The following is a 27,526-nucleotide window of genomic DNA, read 5'->3' on the forward strand; positions in this document are numbered from 1 at the left end:
GAAAAATAAACAATTAAAAAGAAAGAGATAGAAAAGACCAATAACAACCCAATGTTCATATGAGAAACCGAAGGCACTTTCTGAGCAAAATGAAGCAAGTAATTTGCAGGGCAAAGTTTAAAACTGTCTTGTCAGTGCTTCTTTACAGAAAGGAGATCATTGTACAAAGTTTTAACAGCAATTACATGTTTTGCTGCATCATCCAGAAAAAGGACCTCGGTACTCACACCACACCCTTCTGAAAAGGAAACTCCAGCAACTACCTGAAGAGTAACGGTTGTTGAATAAAAGAACACACAGAAAACAAATACTGCAGCCTCCCTTATTGATGATTCTCTCCCTGAACACCGAACCGTTAGGAAACCAAAGGCTCAAGCTAAGTGGTTCTTAGCTGCAGATTCCTGCTGGCAAGACTCCATGTCTCTGCTGCAAGCCACAGAATACTTCAGCTTTTTATTGGAAGTCAGAAAGAAGCTTCTGGGAAACGCCTTGTTACACGTATGCTGCAAAGTAGAGGTCACAGCAGAATATGCTGGGTTCAGTTCTGCTCTAAACTGAAGTAAAAAGCAGTTTCCTCTAAATTTAAACAGGAGGAAGATGTGGGCCATTGTTCTTTTAAAAGTGAATGCTTGTCGTTCTCACATTTGCATGCGTACCTTCTCAAATAAACTTGGAGTTATGCTCAGTCAACTCTAACCATGTTGTAGCAGGTGTAACTTCAAAGCTCACACTAGGATATACAATTTTATGACTTACAGCTCCACAACCTCTGGGCTCTTTTGCACAGCACCGAGACCATGCTGTGCCCATAGCAGCACAGGCAAGGGGACTCTGGATTTGACAGCCATGTCCTTTTTATCTTAAGAGTGGCCTAATACAGATGGCACGCTCTGAAATGCTAACTTTCAATTGGCTGCTGTGTTTTCTTGGCTGAAGACTGAACTACTAAGAAGGAAAAATAAAGCAAAGATTTAATGGTGTGAAACTACTGCATAGTGTTTTGGTAGCCTGTTTGAAATTTCCTCATTCCTTTCTGCTTTCAGGAATGAAGATAAGATGGCTGTGCCAGAGATTGCCAAGGCAGTAAACGCAACCAAATCTTCCTACAGGCACCAGTGCTCTCTGACATCTCTCTCTAATACCTGATACAGCTTTGGCGGACATCATTTATTAAATTAATATAAAGGATTTGAAGTTCAAAACTTGAATGTTTCAAAATAAAAATTGCCTCAGTCAAGCGCTGTCAAGCGTCTGTACTGCTACTGCAGCTGGGCAGCCGCTTGCCTGGGAGAGGACAGAGGTAGGCAGGTAGGCACCATGCACAGCACGACGAGCTGCGAAAAAAAAGCTGTTCTGGGATGAAAGGCCAGAGAGACACCAGCAAACAAAGTTCAAGAACCAGATCTGGCTTATCACTTCTTCTCCGTGCTCTCTTTGTAAAGAGAGAGGAGAAGTAGTAATTTTCTCCTGTCCTTTGTGTTTCTCGCAGAGGTGAATGTCTGTAACCTCTGGTTTGTAAAGCCTGCCTGTCTGTAGCCTGTACATTCTCTGAGGAATTCCTCTTTCAGAAAGTGGAGTCTTGAGGAGTTACTGACACATCTATTAAAAAGATGGGATGAAAAAGGCAGTGTCATTTTGCTTATCTGCAGACTCAGTTCTTGAATCTTAAATCTGTAAGAATCGTATCAGCTAAGGTGACAGAACAGTGACTGAGAGTGAAATCAAATCTCCCAGTTGTCAAGGACAGATAAAGAAGTTGCTGCAATCACTAGCCACAGGTACCAGACAGGGATCTTTGGGAATTCCACGATATCGCGGAAGGAGGCACTCCCATAAAGAGATAATAGTGAGCTGCATGCCCATACATGTATGAAAAAGCCAAAATCCTAGACTGTAGCTTGCTCATACTATTGCCATTCAAATCCTATCTGAAGACTCATTATAAAACTTTCTCACCCTGTAAATTTAGCTGTATTACTCCTACAGTGTGCCAATTTGTCTTAAGACTAATTTTGCTGTCTACTTATAACCAGAGTAGCTATTTTTTAAAAAGCCAGAAAAAAAATTCCTAAACTTATAGTTATTTGCCATAATTTTTAAATGTTTTCTGATATTGTCCATAAAAGTATTGTTATTTTCCCCTTACAATTAGCCTGCCGCTGAAAACAGGCTGCACATGCAAAGAGGACCACAGTAGCGATCAGAACACAGCAGGACAGTATCTCTTTTGGCACTGTAAAAGCTAGTGCCCTAATCACGGTGTTACAGGGCACATACATATATATATACATGTCAGAGCATACCAGCTGGCCAACAAATTCATACCGACAGCACACCAGCAGCTCTCCCCCATGTTAACTCTCACTCCTTTTTTCGGCGTGTTGGTGGGATGGAAGTTAGAGTTTAGCAAGTATTGCAGCGCAAGGAAGAAGGCTGGATTATGTGAGAAAGTCCTGGGAAGATGGATAGCATAGCCCATGCCTGCTCTGGTTTAGATCCAGAAAGAAGTACTACTAACCCTCCAGGCCTCTGTCTCTGCTCTTACACTCTACTTCTTAACAAGGGAAACACCTAAGAAAAAACAATACTTTTCTTATGTATCCTAATCAATTATCTCCATAACATATGCTTCTCAGCCCCAGTTCTTCAGCTAGAATAAACAAAGTACAGCAGCAGTATTCACCTTCAAAATAGCATCTCATGGCCAGACATGGGGCTGACTACAAGACAGTAACGAACAGATTTGTATCACTTCTCTCCACTCCACACTACACACCCCTTGGCAGGTACTGTAGAAACTGCAAGATTTTCACAAAACACTAAACAACAGAGGACAAGGCACGTGTCTAGCCTAGAAATGGGGTGCATTGCTACCTTGAGAAATAGATTCTTTAACAGGAAAAATAAGTGATAAAGACTTAAAAAGTTTAACTAATTAAGCTAGGATGATAGGTTAGGATAGTTCATAGAAAACATTGTAAGTAAAGATATAAAAGTTAATTTGCATGAAAATAGGATGGAAAGATTTCAATAGCAGAAATCAATTTTTCAGTTAGAGCTGATGCAGCTATAGAATGAAATAAAAAAATTATAAAGGTAAGTGCCAGGTAATAACCCAAAACACTAAAAACTGTAACTTGAAATCAAAGTGGGAAGACTCCTATGCTATTTACAAATAAAAAGCTTTGTGCCACACACATACAAATGCGTAAAAAGGCTGGGAAATAATGAGATTCAAAACATAGCAGGGAAAAAAAAATCCCATTTGTTTCATAGTTTTAGAATATAACTACAAACACGATTATTTTCTTTGTATTTTGCCTGCTGTTTCCTATCCTCCCCCCAACCCTCTTCCGTTATCTAGAACTTTGATGCTGCAATTAATTCCCCACAGAACAGCCTGCAAGATCAGGGCCTAAGGCCTGAGCCCTGTAAAGATTTATGCATATGAATGGTACAGTATTAAGGGAAATATTTAACACCAGCACCTGCTTGATTATATCTGAAAAGTGATCACCTTCTACAACATATATAAAAGGTCTATATGCTAGAATAAAACTGTGATTGATCCATGATTAAAATAAATGTTCTTGATGGATCCAGTTTGCCATGCTTTGGATAGTGATTGAGAGATTAAGAAAATTTGGTTGCATTTACTCAAGGGTTATAACTTTATCAGGACGCACTGAGGATTACATCACAGACTGTCATCCAGAGGGACCATGACAGGCTTGAGAGGTGGGCCAATGCAAACCTCATGAAGTTCAACCAGGCCAAGTGCAAGGTCCTGCACCTGGGTCATGGCAGGCACAAATACAGGTTGGGCGGAGAACGGCTTGAGAGCAGCCCTGAGGAGAAGGACTTGGGGGTGCTGGTGGACGAGAAGCTCAACATGAGCAGGCAATGTGCACTTGCAGCCCAGAAAGCCAACCGCATCCTGGGCTGCATCAAAAGAAGTGTGGCCAGCAGGTCAAGGGAGGTGATTCTGCCCCTCTACTCTGCTCTGGTGAGACCCCACTTGGAGTATTGCATCCAGCTCTGGGGTCCTCAGCACAAGAAGGACATGGACCTGTTGGAACGGATCCAGCGGAGGGCCACAAAGATGATCAGGGGGCTGGAGCACCTCTGCTATGAGGACAGGCTGAGAGAGTTGGGGTTGTTCAGCCTGGAGAAGAGAAGGCTCCAGGGAGACCTTATAGCCCCTTCCAGTACCTAAAGGGGGCTTACAGGAAGGATGGGGAGGGACTCTATCAGGGAGTGTAATGATAGGACAAGGGATCACAGTTTCAAACTGAAAGAGGGTAGATTTAGATTGGATATTAGGAAGAAATTCTTTGCTGTGTGGGTGGTGAGGCACTGGGATAGGTTGCCCAGAGAAGCTGTGGCTGCCCCATCCCTGGAATTGTTCAAGACCAGGCTGGATGGGGCTTTGAGCAGCCTGGTCTAGCGGGAGGTGTCCCTGCCCATGGCAGGGGGGTTGGAACTAGATGATCTTTAAGGTCCCTTCCTTGTCATTCTCTAAAACAGCAGTAGTACTATCCTTCATTTGCTCAGCTTCCACCATGTCTGTCCACACGTTTGCCTTTGCTCACTTGGTAGGTGAACAAGAGCACATTCTATAGCATCTATACTCCAGAAACAAAATAACTTGACAAAATTATTCCATTTATATTTGTTAGTGACAGATCTTATATGACAATTACTGTTTAAGAAAAATTATAATCGTTTCAAAGAAGAGTCATGTACAGCTTGTTAATTGAGTAGGATCAGAAGTTGTTTTAAGCTCAAACAGGGAAAGCAATTGGCAGTTTTAAAACTATTTTCAGAAATGAAAAGGCACTAATCTTACAATGAAGCATGCAGCAAGCTAAGATGTGCTGTGAAACAGATGATGTGGAAACAAATGTTGACTAAGCTAAGCCAGTCTTTGAATCCAAAACTGCATTACTCAACATGATTGTTAACAGATGGATTACTGATTAGTGGTTAGCAAACGAAAGGGAAGAAGCATAAAGTGAATATAGTCTGCCATATTTCTACATTAGTACATAGTAATTTTTCACAAAATGGATCACGATACAAATTGGATGATAAAAAGATAGTGAAGCCAGACTGTCTTATCTAGTGTTCTGAGAATGCCCTTATTGATCTTCATCACACCTGCAAAAGTTCTCTGCATTTACTTACAGAGCGACTTACTAAGGGACAGTATTTCAAGATAATCAATTCACCCTTCAAAACTCCTTACTGAAGGACTGGAGGATCGTGCTTAGCGTATGTTTCTCACGCCGAACCTCTGCGAGTCTGTAACATGTAGCAACTGTTGATCAGCCTTGTAAGGGCAAAATAATTTTAAGTTATGCCTCCAAGACAACCGTCGTACACAAGAAGATCCAGTCACTATTTCAAAAGAGTGTTTTGGGTGGATTTTTTTATAACATAGGACAATAATAGAGTAATTAGAAATTCAAGAGCTGCTAAGAGTACCCTGAGCAACCATCTCATATGCATCACTGCATATCAAAATCTTACTCAAAACAATGAATAAACAGAAGCGTCAAATTATTCACTGCAAATCCTGAAGGGTCCTCAAGGCTGCACGGAAGGCAGTTGCTGAAGTTAGCAGAAAGAGCAATTGCTTTTTCCAGACAGCATGGAAATTCTGGCTTACTGGTGAGTGGCGGTTGCCCGTAATAGCACTCAATGTCAAACAGGCCTTTTAGCTACCTTAACAGCAACCCACATGGGGATTTTAGTCAGTAGCAACAAACTCTAGTCAGAGTTCCCCTATGCTCCCTTTTTCGAGGCTGCCAAAAGTACTCCATACAGCAAAAGGAACTGAATTCCCTTTCGAGGTAAGTCAATACAAAAATGCTAATTTTAAAAACCAGTTCTCCTGCTGTTTACCCTGAGATTATCTGAGGAGGACTACTGACCTGTTTAAGACAGTGGTCTCCCAGATGCCTTTTGGCATCTTCATAATGACACATCACTGCTGCAGTCTGATGTGTGTATGAAAGATAAGGGGAAGCCCACACAGAAATAGGCCTGTTACAAGGATCTTTCAAAACAGAATCTGTAGTAAAATCTCCCCTCAGTTACCACCAGCGATCTCACCAAGGGTTTCGTACAAGACCCTTGCAGAGACCTGTCCTCAGCCATCATTTTTAAACCATGGAAGCTCTGTCCCCCACACTTACAATCTCTCCTTCAATCAAGGATCTTGTAAATGCCCGTCATTTAGTACCGCCCTCACTTCTGGCATTTCTAAGGACTGAGCTACACAGCCTCAAACTAAAACTAGACAGCCACGTTCACGAGGAACATAACTCTTCACGTCGCAGGTACAGTGCTGGTAAAGCAGACATTTATTTCAGAGGCCCTGCCCTGGGTGCCCTGGTGTGCCCATCTTGCCACCCTGACCTTACAAACATTTGCAGTGTAGAAGTAAATTCCTCGAGGTATATTATTTCAACAATAAATAATGGTGTGCTCTGAAACTCTATCAACTTTTAACACTACATGGTAAATGGACTATCACAGAGAAAGCACTAACGACCGATACAGTACTCCTGAATACAGCCTCTTCTCTGGCTGGCACTTCAAGTGCTGGATAGCCAGTAGATGCTCTCAAAGCCATCAAATCCTGTTCTGAGGTGCCTTTGGAGAAAAAAAAAATACAAATACAACTGCTTCTTTGAACAAACAAGACATTTATTGAATTTTGCTTGACCCAGAGTAATAAAAGATTACTCACTGTTCTGCAAGGCTGCATTTATATTTGTATCACTTCTTTAATTCAATTATAATTTGACATAATTTTAAGATTCTGCTTCTGTACCTTAACTAATACAAAGTTCTACGATACTGCCACATAGATTATACTAACATCTAGGCTATGGAACTGGTGCTGACAGCACTGGGAATTAGAGAGCTATCCCATTGAGGCTGTTCATAGACCCTTGCCTAATAGGCTCTCGTGTAGCATAAACGCAACAACACTTCACTTCTGAACAGCTGGCGTTACTTGGTTTGAACCTTACTTTAGCACTTGCTCCTCACTTTGTAGCTTTGAGGAGATTCCTCAGCTTTCCTGCTCCTATTTTCCTGTCTATATGGAAGATAGTAACAGGTAACATACGCTATTGACCTACACAAGGCACCTATCATTTGTGGGCTTACGGCACCTCATTATAAGCCCATATAAAAGCCAGCATTATTTCTCTCATTGTTGTCTCTTACACAACAATGCAGCTAACATACCACGCAAAATGGCCACCATTAATAATACACATGACTTTGCTCAAAAATATCACAAAGCCTCCAAGAATGGAGCCCAACTTTGAGACAACGCTGAAGCACTTACTTAGCTTTAAATCCCAGTGATTCAATTAGAGTCAACGAGATACTCTGCTGAACAGAATAGGCTTAAGACAACGCCTGAGTGTTCTCTTCAGCCAGATCCCTAGTGAGCCTGAAAGCTATCCAGGCTCAACGAAGGCAAGGATTAATCATCCTTTTGGGGATACTGACTGTTCTCTAGGTGGAAAACCAACTTTGTTATAAATAATCCTTTTAAAATTAGTTATGGATTGCCCTCAGAAACAACGAAATCCTGTTCTCTGGTTTCTCCCACCCAAAGGGCAAAGCACATTTTGATTAGTGGAACTTGGTATTTTCCCCTGGTATGCATTAATTTTTCCACAAAAAGAACAGACTCTCCTACAGTGGCAGGCCAAATTACCATCCTAACTTGCAAGTTCTTTCCTACCAAGCTTCCCACCTTCCCCTCTGGAAAAATATTTCATTGCCCTAGCTTAATTTATTTCAAACATGCACAATTTCACTATGCCAAGGCTCTATCTTTAAAAGCCTTGTCTTTTGAATTCTTTTCCAAGAAAACCAACAGTATAATCTGTAGTCTACTCACTTGTATTCAACATAACCAGCAGGGCTTTGGTAGCAAGGGTGCTGCAGTGGTGATGTGTAGGAGGTGGTCATGGACTGCACTATGCTGGTCACAGTTGGTTCCAACCAGCTCAGCAATGGACAAAACGGACCCATTGCACATCAAAACAGAACCAGAGGAGCATATAGCACCTCCGCAAAAACATATACATAGAAAAGGGCAGTAAAAATTGAAAGGACACTGGGTAGGAGATGCAAGAGAGATGCCAGAGCACCAGGGTTGCTGAAAAACAGGAGACAATGCCAGTGCAGGAGAGACACCAAAGCAGGGGTAAGAGAGAAACAAAAACGATGCCAGGGCAGGAGAGCCAGCAGGGCAGGAGAAATCCTGGGGTAGACCAGCTGCCCCAAGCAGGGACAGAGAGGAGACTCAAGAGGAGGTACGACTCCAAAAGGACTGGGGCGAACAGAGGAACCCATGGTGAAATAGCTGAGTAAGAAAAAAGGACCAACAAAATGAAAGGAACGACAGCGCATCCACCCCAGCCTCCTGCGCCACACTCGCCTCACCAAAGGTCCCGAGTACAATGTGTGCCATGGGGACTGGAGACCAGAAAGGGGAAGGAGAAGTGTCCAGAGGGAAGCTGAGGTGTGTTTCTCCAAGCGTGTGTTTGCTTGCTTTTATTTTCAACACCAGAATCAGTAATTAAAAGTTTGTTAATTGCCAATAGATTAAATTGATTGAAACTCCCCTACTCAAAACTAGGGGGTTTGGCCCACAACACTGACTGCTTCAGATGGAGGAAGAACTTAACTACCTCTACCGCTGCCTGAACCCATGAACTCTGTGGTCTCTAATTTAATGACTAAAACCACTAAGCCCTCCCTTCCAGTGAGATCAACAGCACAAGTTCTCTCATTTCTCAATATAAAATAGCTGCCATTGTATCTTCAGAGAGCTGGCTCGTACATGCAACTGGGATGCAAAGAATGTATGGAATTTCACTACTGGGAAACACGGGAAGCCATCAGGCACGGCAAGACTGCACACTGTGCTCGCCTGACTCTTTGGATTTGAATATTCGTACCCTCGTGTGAACTAAGTGCTATTTTAAAAAAAAAATCTCCAGCAAACATGCAGTGCCTGAGCTGGCATCTCCTTGGTTATTTTTGTTTCTCTCACTATCAATGCTGCACACCAGAACTGCAATTTGAAACCTAATATTAAAAATAAATTTAGAAGGAGACAGTACAGAACAAGCAACACCATAAATTTGCCAATAAAAACATAATTCCTTTACAGTTTTGTATTAAAAAGTAATAAGATGTTTATAAGATATTCAAATACCACTGGACTCTTTTTTTTGTACAAGGGGAAGTAGTTAAATCCTAAGGCTAAGATTTCCTTGTCATAGCAGGGAAACAAAGTAAAAGAAACTCTCTGCTCCAAAGGCCTCTAATTCAAATAACCAAGGCAGACAAGAGGAATGTTCTTATCCTCATTTTACAGATTAACACAAGGAGAGATCAAATTACTTCCCCGAGGTCACCTTAAGAGTCTCTAACACAGAACCGTTCTATAGTTTAGTACTTTAACTACAAGAGTATTTTTTTAACAACTACTACTATGCATATTTACAAAATGCCTTTTCTATGACTTGTAGAAGGTAGCACATTGACTTAATCAAAACAAAACCCAAAATTTCCAGCCCCAGAAGCAAACTGTCAAGCAGAAATAAATTTAAAACTAAGTAAACTGAAGCAACAAGAAATAAAGTCATCCCCCCCTGCCGAAGTATGATTGCATAATCTCATAATGTGCCCCAAAAGCAACAAACTTGGAGACTTTCCCAGGTCACCTGGGGTTAAAAGTTCCAAAGTCATGAGTTCAGATCAAGACTATGTTTCATTAACAACCATGACATTGAGACAGCGTCAGGACACAAATCCCATTATTCAATGTTTTCTTGATTCACACTGGGAATAAATGTTGACTGCAAATACACAGAGCACTGGGGAGAGAGTCTTCCAGATAGAGAACACCTTTAAATTAACACACAGGTAACATTTTGCATGCTTTTCAAGCGTCATCCCATCTAAAGCAGTTATATCAAATGAAAAAGTTAGACTAAAAGCTGATTTGGAGACTCACTGCTCTTGGGATATGCAAATGGAAGAGAAGACAATACTGGAGCTACTGCAAACATAAAAATAGTCCTCTTGGTCATAACCCTGAGGGGTATCAGTATCATGCTTCACCAAAAGTATGAAGAAAAAGTAACCAGGAACTAAATCTCTCTGCAAGACTGAACTAGACCATAGGCCAAAGCATATGAGAAACGTTGTTAACATTTTGGTGCACTACATTTTCTGTGTTGCAAACAGGGAAAGCCAGCACCAACCGAATACCCGCAGAGACAGTTGTGAGAACATGGGAACACCATCTAGCTTACTGCAACTTGGTACCCAGTAGGTGCCAGCACCTGCCCTTCAACAGAATCAGGACATGAAGAACAGAAATCATAAAGCCTCCGTAACCGGTACCTTAATCCAAAAAATCTTCAGCCCTTCCTGTTTTCTCCTCTTATCCTTCCAAGCATGGAGAAGTTTGACATGAATAGATACTAATCCACTTCCATAGGTTTGCCCATGTATGATCCACTCCAAGATTTCATCACATACAAAGATGATTCCCAATATGCTTTCACAGCCTAGTAGGTGAATGCTAGGACCATCTTCTTATCAACTGCTCAAGAAATCAAGAACCACGGCTAAATCCTCAGCTTATGTGAACTAATGGAGGTAAAAATGAAGCTAGGACACTTACACCATCCACCAATGTGGCTAGCAGGCTCACGATTCATACATCCACCACAACACAGAAGCACTAAGAATGCAGATTATTCAATATAGACTTTAAATTGCAGAAGAGAATTAATAAGAAGACATGCATATGTGTATGTAAACTTTCTTCTGTTACAGCATATAAAGAGAGGAAGTTGCCCTTGGATGCAACGCAGTGACAATAATTTAGGTGAGTTACTAGATAATAAGGGCTGGTAATTGAAAATAGATAAGTACACAGTCAGAGTCATGAAAATGTGGTATCAGTCAAACATCATTTAGGAAGTGCCATTTGGTGTCAGCAGAAAACACCCTGGCCTCAGGATTTTTTTTGTGTATGAACTGACCAGGCAGACGCTGAAATCATCCCACAATATGAGCATAATGAAGCGTGCTAATTTGCTAAAAACTGTTACTAACCATTTTGCACTTCAGTGAATTGGAATTGCATTTTTCCTAGTTGAAACCAGCCCCTCCAGTGCCTAGTTAACATGTTTATGAACTGACGCTGGACTGAACACATTTTCAGCTTGTTCAAACAGCAGTTCAGGCAGCGGCTGGAAGGGAAGGTACCAGCTGTACTGTACTGGCCTGCGCTTTGCAAGCGTATCACTCCAGCCGGTGATATCTGTAGCAGCTTCAAACTAGCAATAACTCCTGACCTTCTGACTAAAGCAGGGGGAAGGAAAAAAAAAAAAAAAAAAAGCAGCAAGGGACAAACAAAAGACATAAGAAAAAAACCCACCAACTTGGTTGGAGAAATTATTTGAAAGTAATAAGGTACAAAAGCAAAATACTAAATAGGTCCTATCCTTTCACACTCTGCAGCCATGAGATGTGAAATATCAGTAATTGTACAACAAAATTAAAGACGGCATTTAGTTATTTCAGCCCATTATCTGTGTGAACAGGAAAAAAAATATATCCGACACCAATATTAATAGCCTTTGTAAATAACACATTAAACTTGGTGGGGAGGGGGAAATGAAGCCATTTAAACACAAGTCTTGCACATTTTCAACCATTTATTGTCAACTTTTCCCATAATTCTAGGAGGTTTTCTCCCTCACATTTTTTATAAAAAGGACAGGCTTGTTTTAATTTTCTTACAGGTATATGACACCTTTCATGGTGTAGGATGCCAAATTGTATTTAAAGAGTACTCCTACGGTGCAGCCCCATGTAAAACGGGGAGCCCAGCCAACTCAGCATCAGCTGGGTGGGGAGCAGAAACGTACCAAAGGACCAAAATTGAACACACAGCTAAAAAGGCTACACGTATTTTATGTACGCTTCAAGAAAACCAGCAGCCCAATTTCAAAACGTGTCTTAGAAAACAAGCAACAATTATAAGCTGAATGATAATACACGTACTCTTGTGAAAAGATGAGTGGCATAGTTGATTCAAAGGATTCTGAAACCTGCAGTTTCAAGGATTTGGGGTGAAATAGCTACTTAAATCATCCCTAGTATGGTTTATTGATACTGGTAGCAGGTCAACAGTTCGTCACTGATATTATAAAAATGATCCTGCAAATCTGAAGTGATGAATCTCCAATCTGCTAAGTAGCCAATACTATTTATGCTGGGCCAATGCTTTTTGTCAACAAAAATTATCAGTAGACTGTATAATGGTTATGACTGTAACTCTCTTGATACATCTGACACACTACGGCAGGCTACCGAGGCATTTGTCCTGCTCTCTTCAATCTAAACATCTATGAAGCTAAATTAACTTAATTTGTTTCATTTACAGCATTTAAAAAAAAAAACAAACACCAAACTTAATGTGGGTGTTCAGAGTTGAAAAACTGCTCACTCTTGCGCAACATTACTACTTCTTATTCCTGTTTCTTCCCTAGTTTGAATTTATCCCACATTATCTTTTACAGAGCCCTCAGAAAAGTAAACACCGATCCTCCTCTTCACAAAACAGAGACTAAGTCTGAATGTACCTGTGATAACATAATGCTCCAAAACCTCAGACACCCCGCTGCTCAAATACAATTCAGAACGTGTTTCACATCTTCGTAACACAATAAATGATACAGACCGCTCTTACTGCAAGGAAAGACCCCACAACCATTTCTAAAATCTTTGACTAGTAAATGCTTCAGTAGCAGGCTTAAAATGTTATTTATAGGTAATTGAAACTGATATCTAATTTATTGCTGCAAAATTCAAACATTAAGCAAAATCCCATATAATCCAGTTTTTCATTAGAAGGTAAAATATGACCCTCTCAAGTCCAAACTTGCTGAATATATCAATGTTTAGCTTTAAAATTTTCAGGTAATTGCTTTGGTGGCCAAAGCTCTTTGAACTGTAAAAAATAGAGGTAAAAACAGCAAACTTGGGTTAAATCACATGAAAAAAAATAATACATGTACACACAGAAGGCACCCAGCTGTGCAAACACTCTAAATTAGGTGTGTTCCAGATTCTCCCCTCATTAAAACAGGTACAAAGATAATCAATGCAATCCACTGCAGGTTTTGGCACATCACTTTTACAGAAAGGAAAACAACAACTGTCAATCAAAGCATGCTGCGTTTTAAATTTGAAGGTTTAAACCTCAGGTGATTATGGCTGGCACATTAGGTTGTTTCAGCTCCAGTCTATCAATAAATATAATTACCTTTTTCTTTCACCATGGCAAACAAATTTTCCTCTTAGTGGAAGCAGCAAGAATTAGCTGAAGGAATTTAAACACAATCTTTTATCCAGCAGTGTTTGGCTGAGGTGGATTTTAGGAAAAAAAAATAGGCGGCAGTTTATTCCAGATAATTTTCTTCTTCAGTGAAGTTTCCCACAAGATCTGATCAGGTCCGACTGTTCGTCACTGTCTCTTTTCTTCTTGTGCCTCTTATCTTCTCCCACTCTGGTCTTTTCCTATGGCTAATGGCAGCTCCTACCCCGCTTGCGGACTCTGCCCCTTGTGCTGAAACAACCCGCTACAGCTGCTGCTGTGGAACAAATGCCGAATTCCAACGTCCCTCATTTCCAGCCACTGACACCACCTTGCATTCCTCTGCCCTCGCAGAACCGAGCTGGCAAAGCAATTCGCTCCCGAATGACTGGCAAAAGACTGCACGCGAGCCGATGCGAGAGAGGACAGGAGAGCTGTTCAAATGCACGCAGAAAGCTAAAGTGGCATTTATGAGTTTCCTAATATTTTATTTACTCAAACTGAGCCAGGATCAAGGGGGGAAACACAAGATGAACAAGTGCTGAGGCAGGCTGCGGCACAGTGGCTTTTCTATGGTGAGCACTGCTTTATCCACTCCTGGTTTTACTTTAAACCTCTTACCAAACGCCAATTACCAGACCACAGAACATGCTAATAAATAGTCTCTCAATGCCTTCTGAGCATAGCATGGAGGAGAGTAACATATAATCTCTGCAAGCTGGGAATACCAACTCTATTCGCTTCCTTGAAATAACAATAAAAATTATAAAAATGAGAACTGTCACCACTCAGCAAGCGCCTGGGCTTAGAAGCATTGCCACGAGTTCCACGGACGAAATTTTTGCTGTGAGTCAAGGTCAGCGCCGTATTCTGAAATACCAAATAGTTGTAAACTACAACTCCTCTTACGTTATTGAGATGACAGCCATAAGTACTCAGGGAACTGAGAAGAGAACAGCACACTGAAACAGCAGCACTTACACGTGAATTTCGCCCCCCAACAAGACAAAGCACTGGTGTTAAATCTGGGCATCAAACTGACCTTCCGATTTATGTTTTTTCCAGGCACTGCCTGAGAAAGGACTGGTCAGTAAGCTGATGTTAAAAACTAAACAAACCAACTCTTTACAATATTGCCAAGTCTCATCATTTTATAGCAAGATTCAAAACATTTCTGTTTCCTATCGAAAGATACAGGTCAGAGTCAGGTGAGAAACTAAGCTTTTCTTTCGTAAGCATATGAAGAAAAGCTTGGAAATATGATTAACCCTGAATGCCCATTAAAAACCACTTAACGTGTATTATTTTTAACACATATATACTGCCATAACTAGAATTTTGGGGAACCTCTATCACTACTACTATAAGCCACTTTTTCCTTATTTATAAATGACGTGATTCCTCATTTTAGCTAGCTACCAGCGACTTCACCAATACAAACCTACACCATCACACCTTTGCTTGGACAGTAAATTTTAGTGTTTGTGATTTAGAGGTAGAGAAAATGACAAAGGGAAATGAACTGACTTGCCAAAGACAGAGGAGACCTCCGCAGTAGCAAACTGGATCAAATATAAAGATATTCTGGGCTCGATTATAGGCAGATTCATTGGGCTGTAGCTTCAACTTGACCACAACTCAATGCAAAACGTGCTTTAGGTTACATGATGGAGGTGCAATTACGTTTATACTGCACCCTAAAGCAAAAGCTATGGTTCGGCCCAGAGCTGAAGGAACCCCTATTTTTTGAGAGCTGGACTTGAACTGGAGCTCACACCTCCACAAGGGCATTCCTTCTCATTGCTACTGTATGTAGGGAGAGAGAAATTAACGTAAAGAAACAAGCTGTAGGCACCAGCCAGACAGAGCAGCAGATGGCTGATACCTGCTGGAAAAAAAAAAAAATCAGAGCATGCATGCAGCGTTAAAAATATTTGCAGTAAATAAATTCAAAATGTTTTGTATCAATGCCACCCAGAACAACAGAAAAAATGAAACCAGTCAATCTGCCTCGCCCAAAAGATCCCTCTTATTCAGTGACATTCTGTAATAAATAAACAACTAAGATGGAGAGAGAGAGACACGGAGATTCAGGCACATGCATGGGGGGAAAAAATAGTTATTCTATTCTAACAAATCTAGCTTTCTATTGTTAGCAGTCTAACGTGTAAGAGAAGCGCAGCGCAGGCAGGCTGACATTCCTGCCTCTGTGACTCAGTGTGTTACTATTAATAGCGCCTGAGGCTCAGCTGGGGATCCGGGCTGAACCCCACCAACGCTGGGGCATAACCCATGATGTCACATATCTGACACATGAGAGATGTCAGGTTGTAACTCAACCTGGCTGTGCTCTTTATCAAGCAGTATTTTGTAAACAGTTAGGGGACAGCCTCCTGAAAGGGGCACATCTGACCTTCATTCATAAATATTTGATCCGATGTGCAGAGCACAGCCTATGGATACACACGCATGGACCCTGTTAACCCCTTCCCGTCATCCTCAGACACCCTCAAAAGGCTCGCAATGATTACCATTCATTTTTTGTTCCAGCAGCTGCTGACACAGAAGCTGCCTGCCGGTATCTGGACTTTCTGTTCTCCGAGTTCATTACCTCCATTTTTCACATGTGCTAGAGATTAGCACTGCTGTATCTCATCTCACCCGCAGCCGAACAGAAGCCTTTCCTCACATCATTCAGCCATGGAAAGCCGCGATGTTAGACTACAGCATGTGCATAAACACAAATTTAAAAATACAGACTGCAGTAAATTATACTGGAGATTTAGGAGTCAAATGTAATTTACTCCTGCGTAAAGAGATAGAAAGAGCAGAAGTTGGTATTGTAAATAAAATCTTCTTACACCAGGAGGGTTTTTAGTTTTAACCTCATTGTTTTAAGCCTGCAGACTAAAATTTACCCTGCTATACAGTTCAGAATCTACTCAGATACCCTAAACTGGAGGTGAAAGAGGAATACATAGCAATTCTAGAAACAAATTGCCGGGACTTATTGTTATTTAAAGGAGCATATTTTACAGGTAAGCAAAATAACCTTTTTTCTTTAAATAACCTTTTGCACTGCACAAATTAAATAGAGAATCTCTCCTTGAACAAGGTGTGAGTGAAGAGTCACAATGAATACACTAGAGCTAAACAACACGCTTACGTTGCTGTTATTTTCTGGTGAAAAACATCCTGAGCTTTCAGCAGGAGGCACGACTGAGATCACTACACAAAGGCAAAGAGTTAAACCGGTTTGTTTTGCTTTTTCTTGTACCTTGATAATGTTGAAAAAGTATGTGTAAGATACTAAGCAGTTTAGCCATGATTTAAGATTTGTTATTCTCATTTTAAAAGCTGGCTTTTGTATTTTTATCTTGTTCTCATTCTTCACAGATGAGATCATGGCTTAGAAGTATCAGCGCACAGTTTTTATAGAGTTTCTTCGAAACTGACCAATATCTCTTGTTCATCAACTAATGAAGGAAACAGTCTGCTAGAAAACAGAAAGGGAAAGGGGAGAAGTTGTTCTATTAAATAACATCCAGGAAAATACCCTCTGTTTAATGTCCTTGCTTCCGGCAAAAAGCCTGGCACAAACAGTTTTGACAAGAAAGGCTGCCACGGGCTTCCACAGCTTAACCACGGTACAACCTAGGTCAACTGAGAGCCATCACTTCCATAAAGTCTTGATTATGGCATTTTGCAAATTGGTCCCTTCTCCAGGAAGGAAATCCCACTCTCTAATGCTCTTAAAGAAGAGGTGACCTGCTCTAATTGTTATCCTGACTTAACTGTGCCTGCTCAGAGGAAAACCAATAGTGTCAATGTGGGATTTCTTGCAAAAGACGTGTGCCCCAGCAGCGGTCCCAGTGCCCTGACGGGGAAACCTACAGTTTCCAGTTTTAGCATTCTCAAAAGCTATATGATTAAGTATTTCCTGGCTTCTGTTCCCCTTGAACATACCCTGCTCCAGCAGTCTATTCCTCTGACGCCTCACCCTCATCCACTTGGACAACTGACACATTTTCCATCATTTCAAAACGGCTCCAGCAGCGGTGCTCCTTAAGGTCTGTAGTATGAAAGAAGGCAGGCAACTGACTCGGCAAAGTTGATGATGTTGGTGGAGTTTTTCAGATTCACCCAGACATACTGCTGAGCAGAATTCAGCCTGCACCTGACAAAACTGTCCCCCACACTAGGTGTGAGCAGCTGGGTGTTTGCTCCTGAAGAAAGACAGAAGGTGTTTAGTGAGACTGTTCTTGCACGTGTTGCTCTTGTGCCTCTCCAGGTTCTTACAGTACCCCTCCATAAATCTGCTAGTCTTCCCAAGGCTTCAGGGGAAGCTCCTTTACGGCAGTCATGTCATCCTGTAGCATTTCTATACCCTCCACACGGTTTTTGCTCTATAATGACCTCATGCTTGTGCAATGGCCCTTGGCTGCCAACCTCTCCTTAACCCTGTCTCCTCACCACACTGCCCTGTGTGGAACCAGCAGAATGTTAAGGAGCTATGAAGGCCCCACTGACTGACCTCACCACCTCAGACCCTCTATCACAAGCTTTAAACAGTCTAGAGGAGAGTATACACATGCATCAGAGAGGAATATGGTTCTTTCTTAGGACATATTACAGTCATGGAACCTGACATCTTGGGATAATCACGATATCCTTATTGATAAGACTGATGTTCGAGCAAATAACGCCCGATTGGTCTGGGTCCTACCCACAACTTTTCCACTACGGTGGGCTTTTCTTTGTAGCCTATGTCATGCTATTTTGAAGACAATCAGTCTGTAATACTGATGTTTACAATCACGTGTCATCATTCTTTTAGAGTAAATGAAATTAAAATTTACCAAATACATTCCCTGATTCAGCAAAATACATAGTGTATTCATTCTGATCTGCCAGGACTTGGGGGTTTAGTGCTTTTTTTTTTTTTTTTTAACAGAACCATTTAATATTCTTCCAAATTAGACTCCTCCGGAATAAAACATTTCTCAGGTTTTGATCTATCACGAAGTCTGACTTTCTTAAAACAAAATCTGATTTTCTGAGGTTCTTGCAAGATTTTCTTAGTAAGCTGCTATTCTGCATAACAGTATTAGCCTGCAAAACACAGATAAAATAGTAAGAGCAATGGCTAATTTATTGCAAAACAAAATAAGGAAACAAGGACACTTGGCTTTGCTCTAAACATTAAGAAGCCTGTAACACACACCCTTATGTAAAAAGCATCTGAAACCTTCAGATCATCTTTAGAAACAGATGAGAAAAGATGGTTACTTTATACTTCTTTGCAGTGGCCCCAAAAATACACAAAGCTCACTGATGGGTAATCTTCTGATTGCAGGTATGCACAAACATTTACCTCTGCACACACATTTATATTATTGATATCATAACTGGCTTCCAGACTGCTTATGTTATCGCTAATCCTTACAAAGGAGATCAAGCTTTCTCAACACCTGGGTGAACTTTTACACTATGCACACATACTTGACACTGAACTGAAATATAGTATAATACACTGTAGTGACAGTGGTTCAAACTCAGTATTTTTTTTAAAACTGCCATATAAAATCACCCCTATTCACCTGCTATAAATTGAATCCACCCAGCCAAATCATGACCACAAGCAGAACTGTTGCTGATAAAACCATGAGTGTACTTTCAGTAACCATTACTGACAGTAACCACAACTACTGATGAAAAAGGCAAATAACTTGCACGAAGGCAGGAATCCCCAACAGGAAAGCATATATGCAAGCGTCACGCTTTACAGTGCATCCCTAAGATTAAGGAGATTTGATATTGATAATCCACTTCAGAATTGGATTAACTCTGCAGAATAACCCCCACAGCCTGTCTGGGGAGTGAAATCATCAAGAAAGCAGTAAAGACTCACTAGTCTAAAGAGCTTCTCCATGAGAGGTCCATGAAACACCTGATCGAAGCAGCTTCCCACCGATCAGTTAATCTGCAGCGCAAAGAAACAAGTTCTTTGTTTTGCAGTCTCGAGAGACGTGGCAGAGTATCTCACTAAGCATCAACCTTTAGCGTATGCCTCAGCAATACAACACACCGCAAAGCACACACCAATGCTAGTCCACCATCCCTGAAGATGAGGCCACCCATCACGTGGACCCTGGATATATACCACCCTTTAAAACACCCTTTACCACCATTTAAACTGGACTAATCAATTTTCACTGTGCCAGATGAAAAATTCCTTCTCTTCTGATTCCATACTAACCTATAAATAGGGGTCTAAAAAAAAGGCACCTAAATCTGTTCTATAAATGTATCTCACTCCCACAGTTATTTCCCAGTCAAAATGAACCACAGAGGACCTAAAAAAAAATAATAAATAAATAATGCTTTCTAAGTAGATACACCTTGGCTACATAGTGTAATATTAATATATCCAAACAAGCTTTAATAACAAACAAATTTTTGTACCACCTTACTCCAGCTTCTGGAGCTTTTCTATTAGTGTCTCTGTGATTTTATCTGCTAACAAGGGAGGTCACTTACTTCAGTATGTAAAAACTTACATATTTGAATCTTTCTTTTATATTATTTGTTGCTGTTTCAACAGTAGGATCGTCACAAAAATATTAGGCAGACCTACAACAAATTGCTAATCAAAACATTGTAGGCGTAACGGATTTCAACATGCACACCGACTGGAATTTTTAAAAGAAAACTACAAAAGCTATTTTGCTGCTGCTGCTGCGTAAGGAGTTGCTCACAGTCAGTTTACACCAAACCGGATGGCTTAGTGCTCTGCTCCAAAGGAGGGCGTCATATATTTCAAAGGAGAGTTCGCCAACTTAAAAAATAAACAAACAATATTGAATCTTCCAAGCATTGATGTATACCGATAAGCTAATTGGGTTTATATTTTTGCATTTTACAGTTTAATGCGTCTATGTTTTACTGTTCCACTGTTTAATTCATGTGGTAACAAAGCAGTGACAAACATTCCCTGGTGCCACAGTTTCTGCTTCCCACCATAAAGACCTGCTCTTTAAAGGTAAAGAACTGAAAAATCAAAAGCAGGATAATGCAAAAACTGCAATCCTAATCTCCCATTCTAACATCTTTTTTTCTTTCCCTCTCAGCTTCACCTTGTCTGCATCACCTGGGTAATGAACATTCCCACTTCCCTTTCTTTCCTTCTCCTCTCATGAACTATTTGCCCTTTTACCGAAAAAAAGCCCACAGAGGTCTAACAAACATCTGTCATTCTCTCAAACTAAAAGCCACTTTTAAGGTCTCTGTATACAAAAGTCTACTTCGCGATATCCCCACCTCTCAGGCATAAAGGAGGAGAAGGAGCCAACAGCAATTAGCATTCATCCTCTCCCCAGCCAGCAGGAGGAAGGCACGTACGGGAGTGGATGAAGCAAGGGAAAAGACCATGTACCAAGCTTCTCTCTCTTCTTCTACTCCCTCCATGCCCCAAAGTCAAAGTTGGAGCGAGTGAGGACAGCATTTCCCATGCTCTTCTCTCTGCTCTGAAGTTTTCCCAGTATTTCATCTTTTGGATAAGCAGAGCAAGCCCAAGGAACAGCTTTCAGAGGACAAGAAATAGCAACTTCTACTTCTGTATTCTCCATCCCAGTGCCACTGGTATTTTACCCACTGGCAGAAAGGCTAGAACTTTTCAGATTTCAGATTTACCTGTGTCTGTCCTGCCTGCAGGAGGCTGTGGTGGCTCTGCAAGCCCACAGACGGCGGGAAGAGGGGACGCTCTCTTGCCACTTGAAGCGGTGGAGGGCAAGCCACACCTGCGGTCCTGCTTCAGCCCTGCCCAGGAAGGGGACGGCATTTCTCTCTCGTTATTTGATTAAAATACCAAGGTTATACAACGGCAAATGACAGACACAGGGGAGGAAGTTTCAATCAGATAGAGAACAAAAGCAGGACTCCTTGTAAACAACAGTGGGGGATGTGTAGCCGCAATATGCTCTTTCCGGTCAGAGCTGCCATCACCCCTCGGTATTATGGAGGCACAGAGCAAGTGACATCTTTGCTTCAATTCCCTTTAACAATCTTCACACTACTGCTATTGCCCATGTATATAGCCGCAGAGGAAACCAAAAGACCACAGAGGGCCACGAAGATGATGAGAGAGCTGGAGCAACTCTTCTGTGAAGACAGGCTGAGAGAGTTAGGGTGGTTCAGCCTGGAGAAGAGAAGGCTCCAGGGAGACCTTATAGTGGCCTTCCAGTACCTCAAGGGGGTCTACAGGAAAGATGGGGCGGGACGCTTTATGAGGGAGTGTAGTGATAGGACAAGGGTTAATGGTTTTAAATTGAAAGAGAGGAGATTTAGATTAGGTATTGGGAAGAAATTCTTTACTGTGAGGGTGGTGAGGCACTGGCACAGGTTGCCCAGAGAAGCTGTGGCTGCCCCATCCCTGGAGGTGTTCAAGGCCAGGCTGGACGGGGCTTTGAGCAGCCTGGTCTAGCGGGAGGTGTCCCTGCCCACGGCAGGGGAGTGGAACTAGGTGATCTTTAAGGTCCCTTCCAACCTAACCCATTCTATAATTCTATGATTTTCATTATTTCTTTCTACTTAAAGCTGATATAGCTCATGTCTCTTGCTAGCATCTAGTAAAGGTACGAACTGCAATGTTGTTCTTGTTTATGGGATAACAGATAACAAAGAGTTTAGGCAGAGGGAGCAGTGAGCCCTACAGAGGTGAATTCAGTTGCTCTAAACCATGCTATCATTAATACAGATTAATGTTAAACCACTGATGTACTACTAAGCAAATTAGCTTGGATTGATCTTGAACACTGGCAACAACTTGTCCCACAGCCAGCAGAAAGCTGAAACAGGAGGCCAAGGGTTAAGAAGACAGTAAAAATGCATATATTTTAGGTAAAAATGTGGCAGTGATTGAACTGGAGTAGAGACACTGCAAACGGGCAGAGAATGAAGAACTGGTAGTAATTAATTATTTTTTCTTTTTAAATTTGATTTTAAAAAATATCAAGCTAATTGTGTTTATTTACAGAAGCAAAGATTTTTAGGGCCTAGCACAGACAGGGAGTTTCAGCTATACTTCTTACTCAAACATGAAACCACTACTCAGCATTTTTCACAAGCAGATGTATCTGTAGTATGACAAAACTGAAGCAATTGCATCAGGTGAACTCTGCCCACAGCGGCCAGTCTGTGAATCTTGGGAGTAAAACAAGCAGAAACATCTGCTTGCATTTAAGATCTAACAGGTGAGCAGTGAAAAACCACCCCATCCTGGTAAAGCTGATGAAATAAGCAACGCCACCTTCAACACATGCTGTCATGGCAGGACCAAAACCACATCAGCACCGTTACTGTAGTAAAGGGCAGAGAAGAAAGCAGTTTTTATCAGCAAGACAGAGAGAAGGAGGGAGAGGGAGAACTTTCACCTGTGAGCCCTGTCTGTGAAAAAAGTCCTTGGTAATACCGAGGCATTGTGCAGCACGCGCAAAAGGAAGATTTCTCACTCCGTGATGGTCATTGTTTGAATGGCTCCGACTGCAGGAGCCCAGGAGACAGAGGCTTAGCTGTGCTTGGCTGGTCCTTATCAGGGACATGCGACCCTTCGTGCTGAACTCCAGAGATGCCCTAGTATCATAGTGGGTTTGCAAGCAGTTTCCAGAGCTGGTGAAAAGCACCTGAAAGAGAGAGGCTGCTCCCAGGGTGAAAACCTCAACTCAACAACATGCTTGGTCTGTAAAGCACACAGCACAATAAGCCTACTGCAACGCTGTCCCAAGAAAAATGGGACTTCAAGGAGGGAGAAAGGCAGTTTCCCAAAATCTGAAGACACCAGGACCATGTGCTTCTTCAAGACAAGAATAAAAAATAAGCAAATACCATTGCACTCAACCAGGTCCTTAGCTAACAGTGATCTGTAACCACAGAAAGAGAGTCTAAAAGACTCAAGAGATCACACACTCCTATGCTGGGTAGGCTCAAGCACCTACATCCTTTGTGACATTCATAAAACACTCCAAGAACTTTGCACAACGTGCTTAGGCAAACTGTTCCTCCGCTTCTCTGCCTCTGTATCTAGAAAGTTAGTTCACATTATGCAAACTGGATCTTCCCTGCTGCAAATGCACCTAATCTCTCTGTGCTTCTCAGGACAATACAGAATACATCTCCGTTTGACAGCCCCTTATTCATCTGAAGATTGACTAAATCACTCACTTATCTTCACTCTTCTAGACTGAGGAAACCTAATTCTATTAATCTTTTCTCATAAGTTTTTTTTCCTAATGCTATTCTCACTCCCTTCTGCTAGTTTCTCCCCAATTTATCAGTATCTTTCTCAAAATGCAATGTCCAAACCTAGAGACGGTATGCAGCAGAGTCTTCTTCAGGAACAGAGAAAAATTATCATGTCCCTTGCTGTACAGATCTCCTGCTAACACATCCCGGAAAAAGAATGGATTTTTTTTTGCAGCATTGTGATAAGTAAATATTTACATAATTATAAAATTGTAAATATTTACATTGCGATAAGTATCATTATCTCCCATATGCTTTTCTGGAGTAGTGTTAGTTATTTTCCATTTCTTACCTGTGCAAGTCCAACACTTTACATTTCATTCACCGAAATTCAACTGCATGATTTCAAACCACCTAGCTGCCTTATCAGGACTATTCTGAATTCAGACACCGCCATGCAATAATGCTTCTAAACCTGGATATCCACAAACTTTAAAAGCATGCTCCCTATTCAATCATATAATCTGTAAGTCAGTATTATTAAAAAAACCTAATTATAGGCACTGAGGCCAGGAGAGATTGCTCACTTGAAGGAACACATTTGAAAGGCTATCAAAAAGAAGAACCCCCTTATTGGAAGTACACGAGCAGTCTGTTCAGCACCTCTCAGCACTGCAAGAGTACCAACCTACTACAGTGCCAACAGAACCTGGATTTCTTCTCTCATATCACCACTTCAAAATTGCTTAGCTTTGGACACCTGACAAGTTCACACAGCACCATTAAAATCCTATGGCTGTAGGTCACATTAAGTACATGTTCTGTGGGGAGCTACTATGAACACCATTGGCAAGTAAGATCAAAGATTAAAATAGGAATTCTTTTTTCCCATCTGTGCCTGCCTTCTTTCTTTCAAGGTAACAACAGGGACTGGTGTTCAGGGTGATATTGGGCATTCCTTGGTACTAAGAATGGAAATGCCATTGGGGCACAAAACGGTGTCTGTTCGCTTCCCCAGCTGGGGCTCTAGCTTTCTTGCCATAACGCAGCAAGAAAACCCCACTGACGCAAGCAAGCTGATGCGTGGGAACTTAGATGTAAAACAGTGGGCAAAGACTGAAATTCTTATGCTGCAGCTGGTATTTTATAATCAGACCTTTGATTTCGAATCTGTAAAGCCCATTCCTCTCGAGAACACCCTACCTCTGTGTCTTCCCTCACATCACCATGTTGATCTCTTGAACCCCTCCTCCCAGAAAAATCAGACCTTCTTTTCCCCAGACTCCCATTTCTCATAGAACAGACTAGACTAGGCTATTTCAGTGGGAAGGGACCCACAAAGACCATCTAGTCCAACTGCCTGACCACTTCAGAGCTGATCATGTTAAAGCATGTTATTAAAGGCATTGTCCAAATGACTCTTGAACATTGCCAGGCTTGGGGCATTGACCACCTCTCTAGGAAGCCTGTTCCAGTGTTTGACCACCCTCTTGGTAAAGAAATGCTTCCTAACGTCCGGTCTAAACCTCCTCTGGCACAGCTTTGAACCATTCCCACGTCTTATCCCTGGGAGAAGAGATCAGCACCTCCCTCTGCACCTCCCCTCCTCAGGAAGCTGGAGAGAGCAATAGAATCATAGAATCATTTAGGTTGGAAGAGACCTTTAAGATCATCAAGTCCAACCTGATCCAGCCTGTCCGGATCCCTCCGTAGAGCCATTCTACCCTCAAGAAGGTTGGCACTCCCACCCAACTTGGTGTCATCTGCAAACTTACTGAGGGTGCACTTGATCCCCTCGTCCAGATCACTGATAAAGATATTAAGCAGAACTGGCCCCCGTACTGAGCCTTGGGAAACACCACTCATGACCAGACGCCAACTTGATTTAGCTCCATTCACCCCAACTCTTTGGGCTTGGACCTCCAGTCAGTTTTTAACCCAGCAAAGAGTAAACAGGGTCTCAGTGCTTCATAAATTTTCCTGCAGCAGTCCAGTCTGCTCCCTGGCTCACCACTAAGCCGTTTTAATGCTCTCTGGGTCCCCTCCATGCCTCTCTCATCCTCTCAGGTTCCTTTTGTCTTCCTTTACGTCCGACTGATCCAACACAAGCAGCCATTCTCACAAGCGCTGCTTTAAATTAAGACTGTTACATAAACAGTTACTAAACTCATACAGGAGGTCAGTTAGATAATATGGTCCATCTCTCCTTTCCCTCAGGTGTCGCATCCAAAGAGTGATCAGTTTGGAGGGGTGCACACGGTCTCATCTGTATAAGCAACAGATGACAGTATCTCATACAAGAACCAACATCACACAGTTACAAGCCAATTTTTGCTTTAAAATTCCACTGCTCTCTTGCAACCAACTTTCAACTTTGCTAGTCCTGAACATCAGGCATTTTTCCACAGAATCCTTTGTATCGGAGCCTGGCCTCCCGAGAATCAAAGCCACGTGCTGAGTCAGCCCTTCTAGGCTAAGACAGATTTGTTACAGCAAAGCATGCGGCCAGAAATCCCTCCTGTGGGAAGCAGCCCCTTAACACCTCTCCTAGAAACGGGAGGGAAGGTGGCTCATCAGTCTTTGGCCAAATGAACTCAAGGAAAATGCAGAATGAGGAGCCTTTCAGTAATTCAAAGCCTCTTTTGAACTCCCTTTTTCTTCGATTTTTTGATTACTCTTAAATGTCAATATCATGCCACTGTTTATCCTGATGAGACAAGTTTAACCTGCAACATTCCCCTTATGAAGGGGATGGAATTTCATCATATGTGTGCCAAGTAAAAGCAAGTCACAGGTTAAAACAGGGAGACCCAAGAGACTCACTTCCTGAATACTAAATAGCTCTGCACTTGTTAATAATTCCTAACCTTCCAAAACCTAAAATATGGACCTTTCCTGATGGTTATGATTCCACTTAGAGCAGCAAGGAAAATATTTAGTGAGTCTCCAAATGCCTTGAACAGAGTAATTTCTAATCTCTGTTTGAAAAGCCAAATACAGACAGCAACTGTCTTTCAGCAGGGTATCTAAGCTGCTAAATCTTGTAGTACTTGAGGCACCATAATCCCCAAGCAGGCACATGGCCTAAGGACAGACTCATGCGTTCCGCATCTTAAAGTCACATACAGCTTTTACAACCATCCCGATTTCAATAACCATTCCACTTTTTTGTTCTAAGCAGGTGAGATTCTGATTCCAATTATTGTAATTTAAGTAAAGCTGAGACATCAGACACCTTGCGACATTTCAGCCAGCACTATTTGTGGCGCTGGAAAGCAGGACCGCAATACCCATCCTATTGAATAGCACCCAAATTGTAGGATGAAAGGAAAAAAGCCCCAGTGGTTATTTGCATTATCTATTGCAGCATAATGCTAATGAGAACCTGTCCCACTATCTTTGTGCTTGCTTACAAAGACAGTAAAGAACTGCAAAATTGTGATTTCTAGATTGATTTAAGCCCCATACAAATTAGAAGAAAATTGCACCTGTGCAAAACGGTGGCTCCCAGCCTGCTCGAATGGCAAAGAATTTCTTTGGAGTCCTGCCTGGATTGATCATACAGCTGGTCACTATTCATTCAATTAATTTTCTACCCTTAACCGTGATTTATAAAAATGCCTAAATTGTCAGGAGAGGTTTTCTCCGGAATACCAATGTGAAACACTGGAGGGGGCTGGCAAGGCATAACGATAGTTGCTTTTTCTGGTTCACAGCCATATTGTATATTTGCTTCATGTTTTAGCAACACCTTAATTAAAATTTTAGTTTTAAAATAATTGATTACTCAGAAGCAGTAACTATCCAAAACAGTATATGGGTTTTGGCCAGTATACTCTTACGGTT

General features: G+C 41.6%; 1 protein-coding gene across 24 annotated transcripts in view; it reads right to left on the reverse strand.

Moving 5' to 3' along the window:
- The window catches only part of ABLIM1 (actin binding LIM protein 1), a 206,054-nt gene that overhangs the window by 111,776 nt on the left and 66,752 nt on the right, over positions 1 to 27,526 (reverse strand). For 11 of the 24 annotated variants that reach the window (XR_012587479.1, XR_012587480.1, XR_012587476.1 and 8 more), the window contains exon 1: positions 13,391 to 13,734. The exons of 10 other annotated variants lie outside the window; for them this stretch is intronic. Coding sequence is in view for 9 of the 14 variants with exons in the window: in XM_074590657.1 (XP_074446758.1) it covers positions 13,391 to 13,406 (16 nt within the window). In the remaining 5 variants the exon portion in view is untranslated. Of the gene's footprint in view, positions 1 to 13,390; positions 14,000 to 27,526 lie in introns of those variants that run through there. 3 more of the 24 variants (XR_012587478.1, XM_074590654.1, XR_012587477.1) reach the window with 2 other exon arrangements.

This window comes from Larus michahellis, chromosome 6 (assembly GCF_964199755.1).
Source record: "Larus michahellis chromosome 6, bLarMic1.1, whole genome shotgun sequence".
Taxonomy (NCBI): domain Eukaryota; kingdom Metazoa; phylum Chordata; class Aves; order Charadriiformes; family Laridae; genus Larus; species Larus michahellis.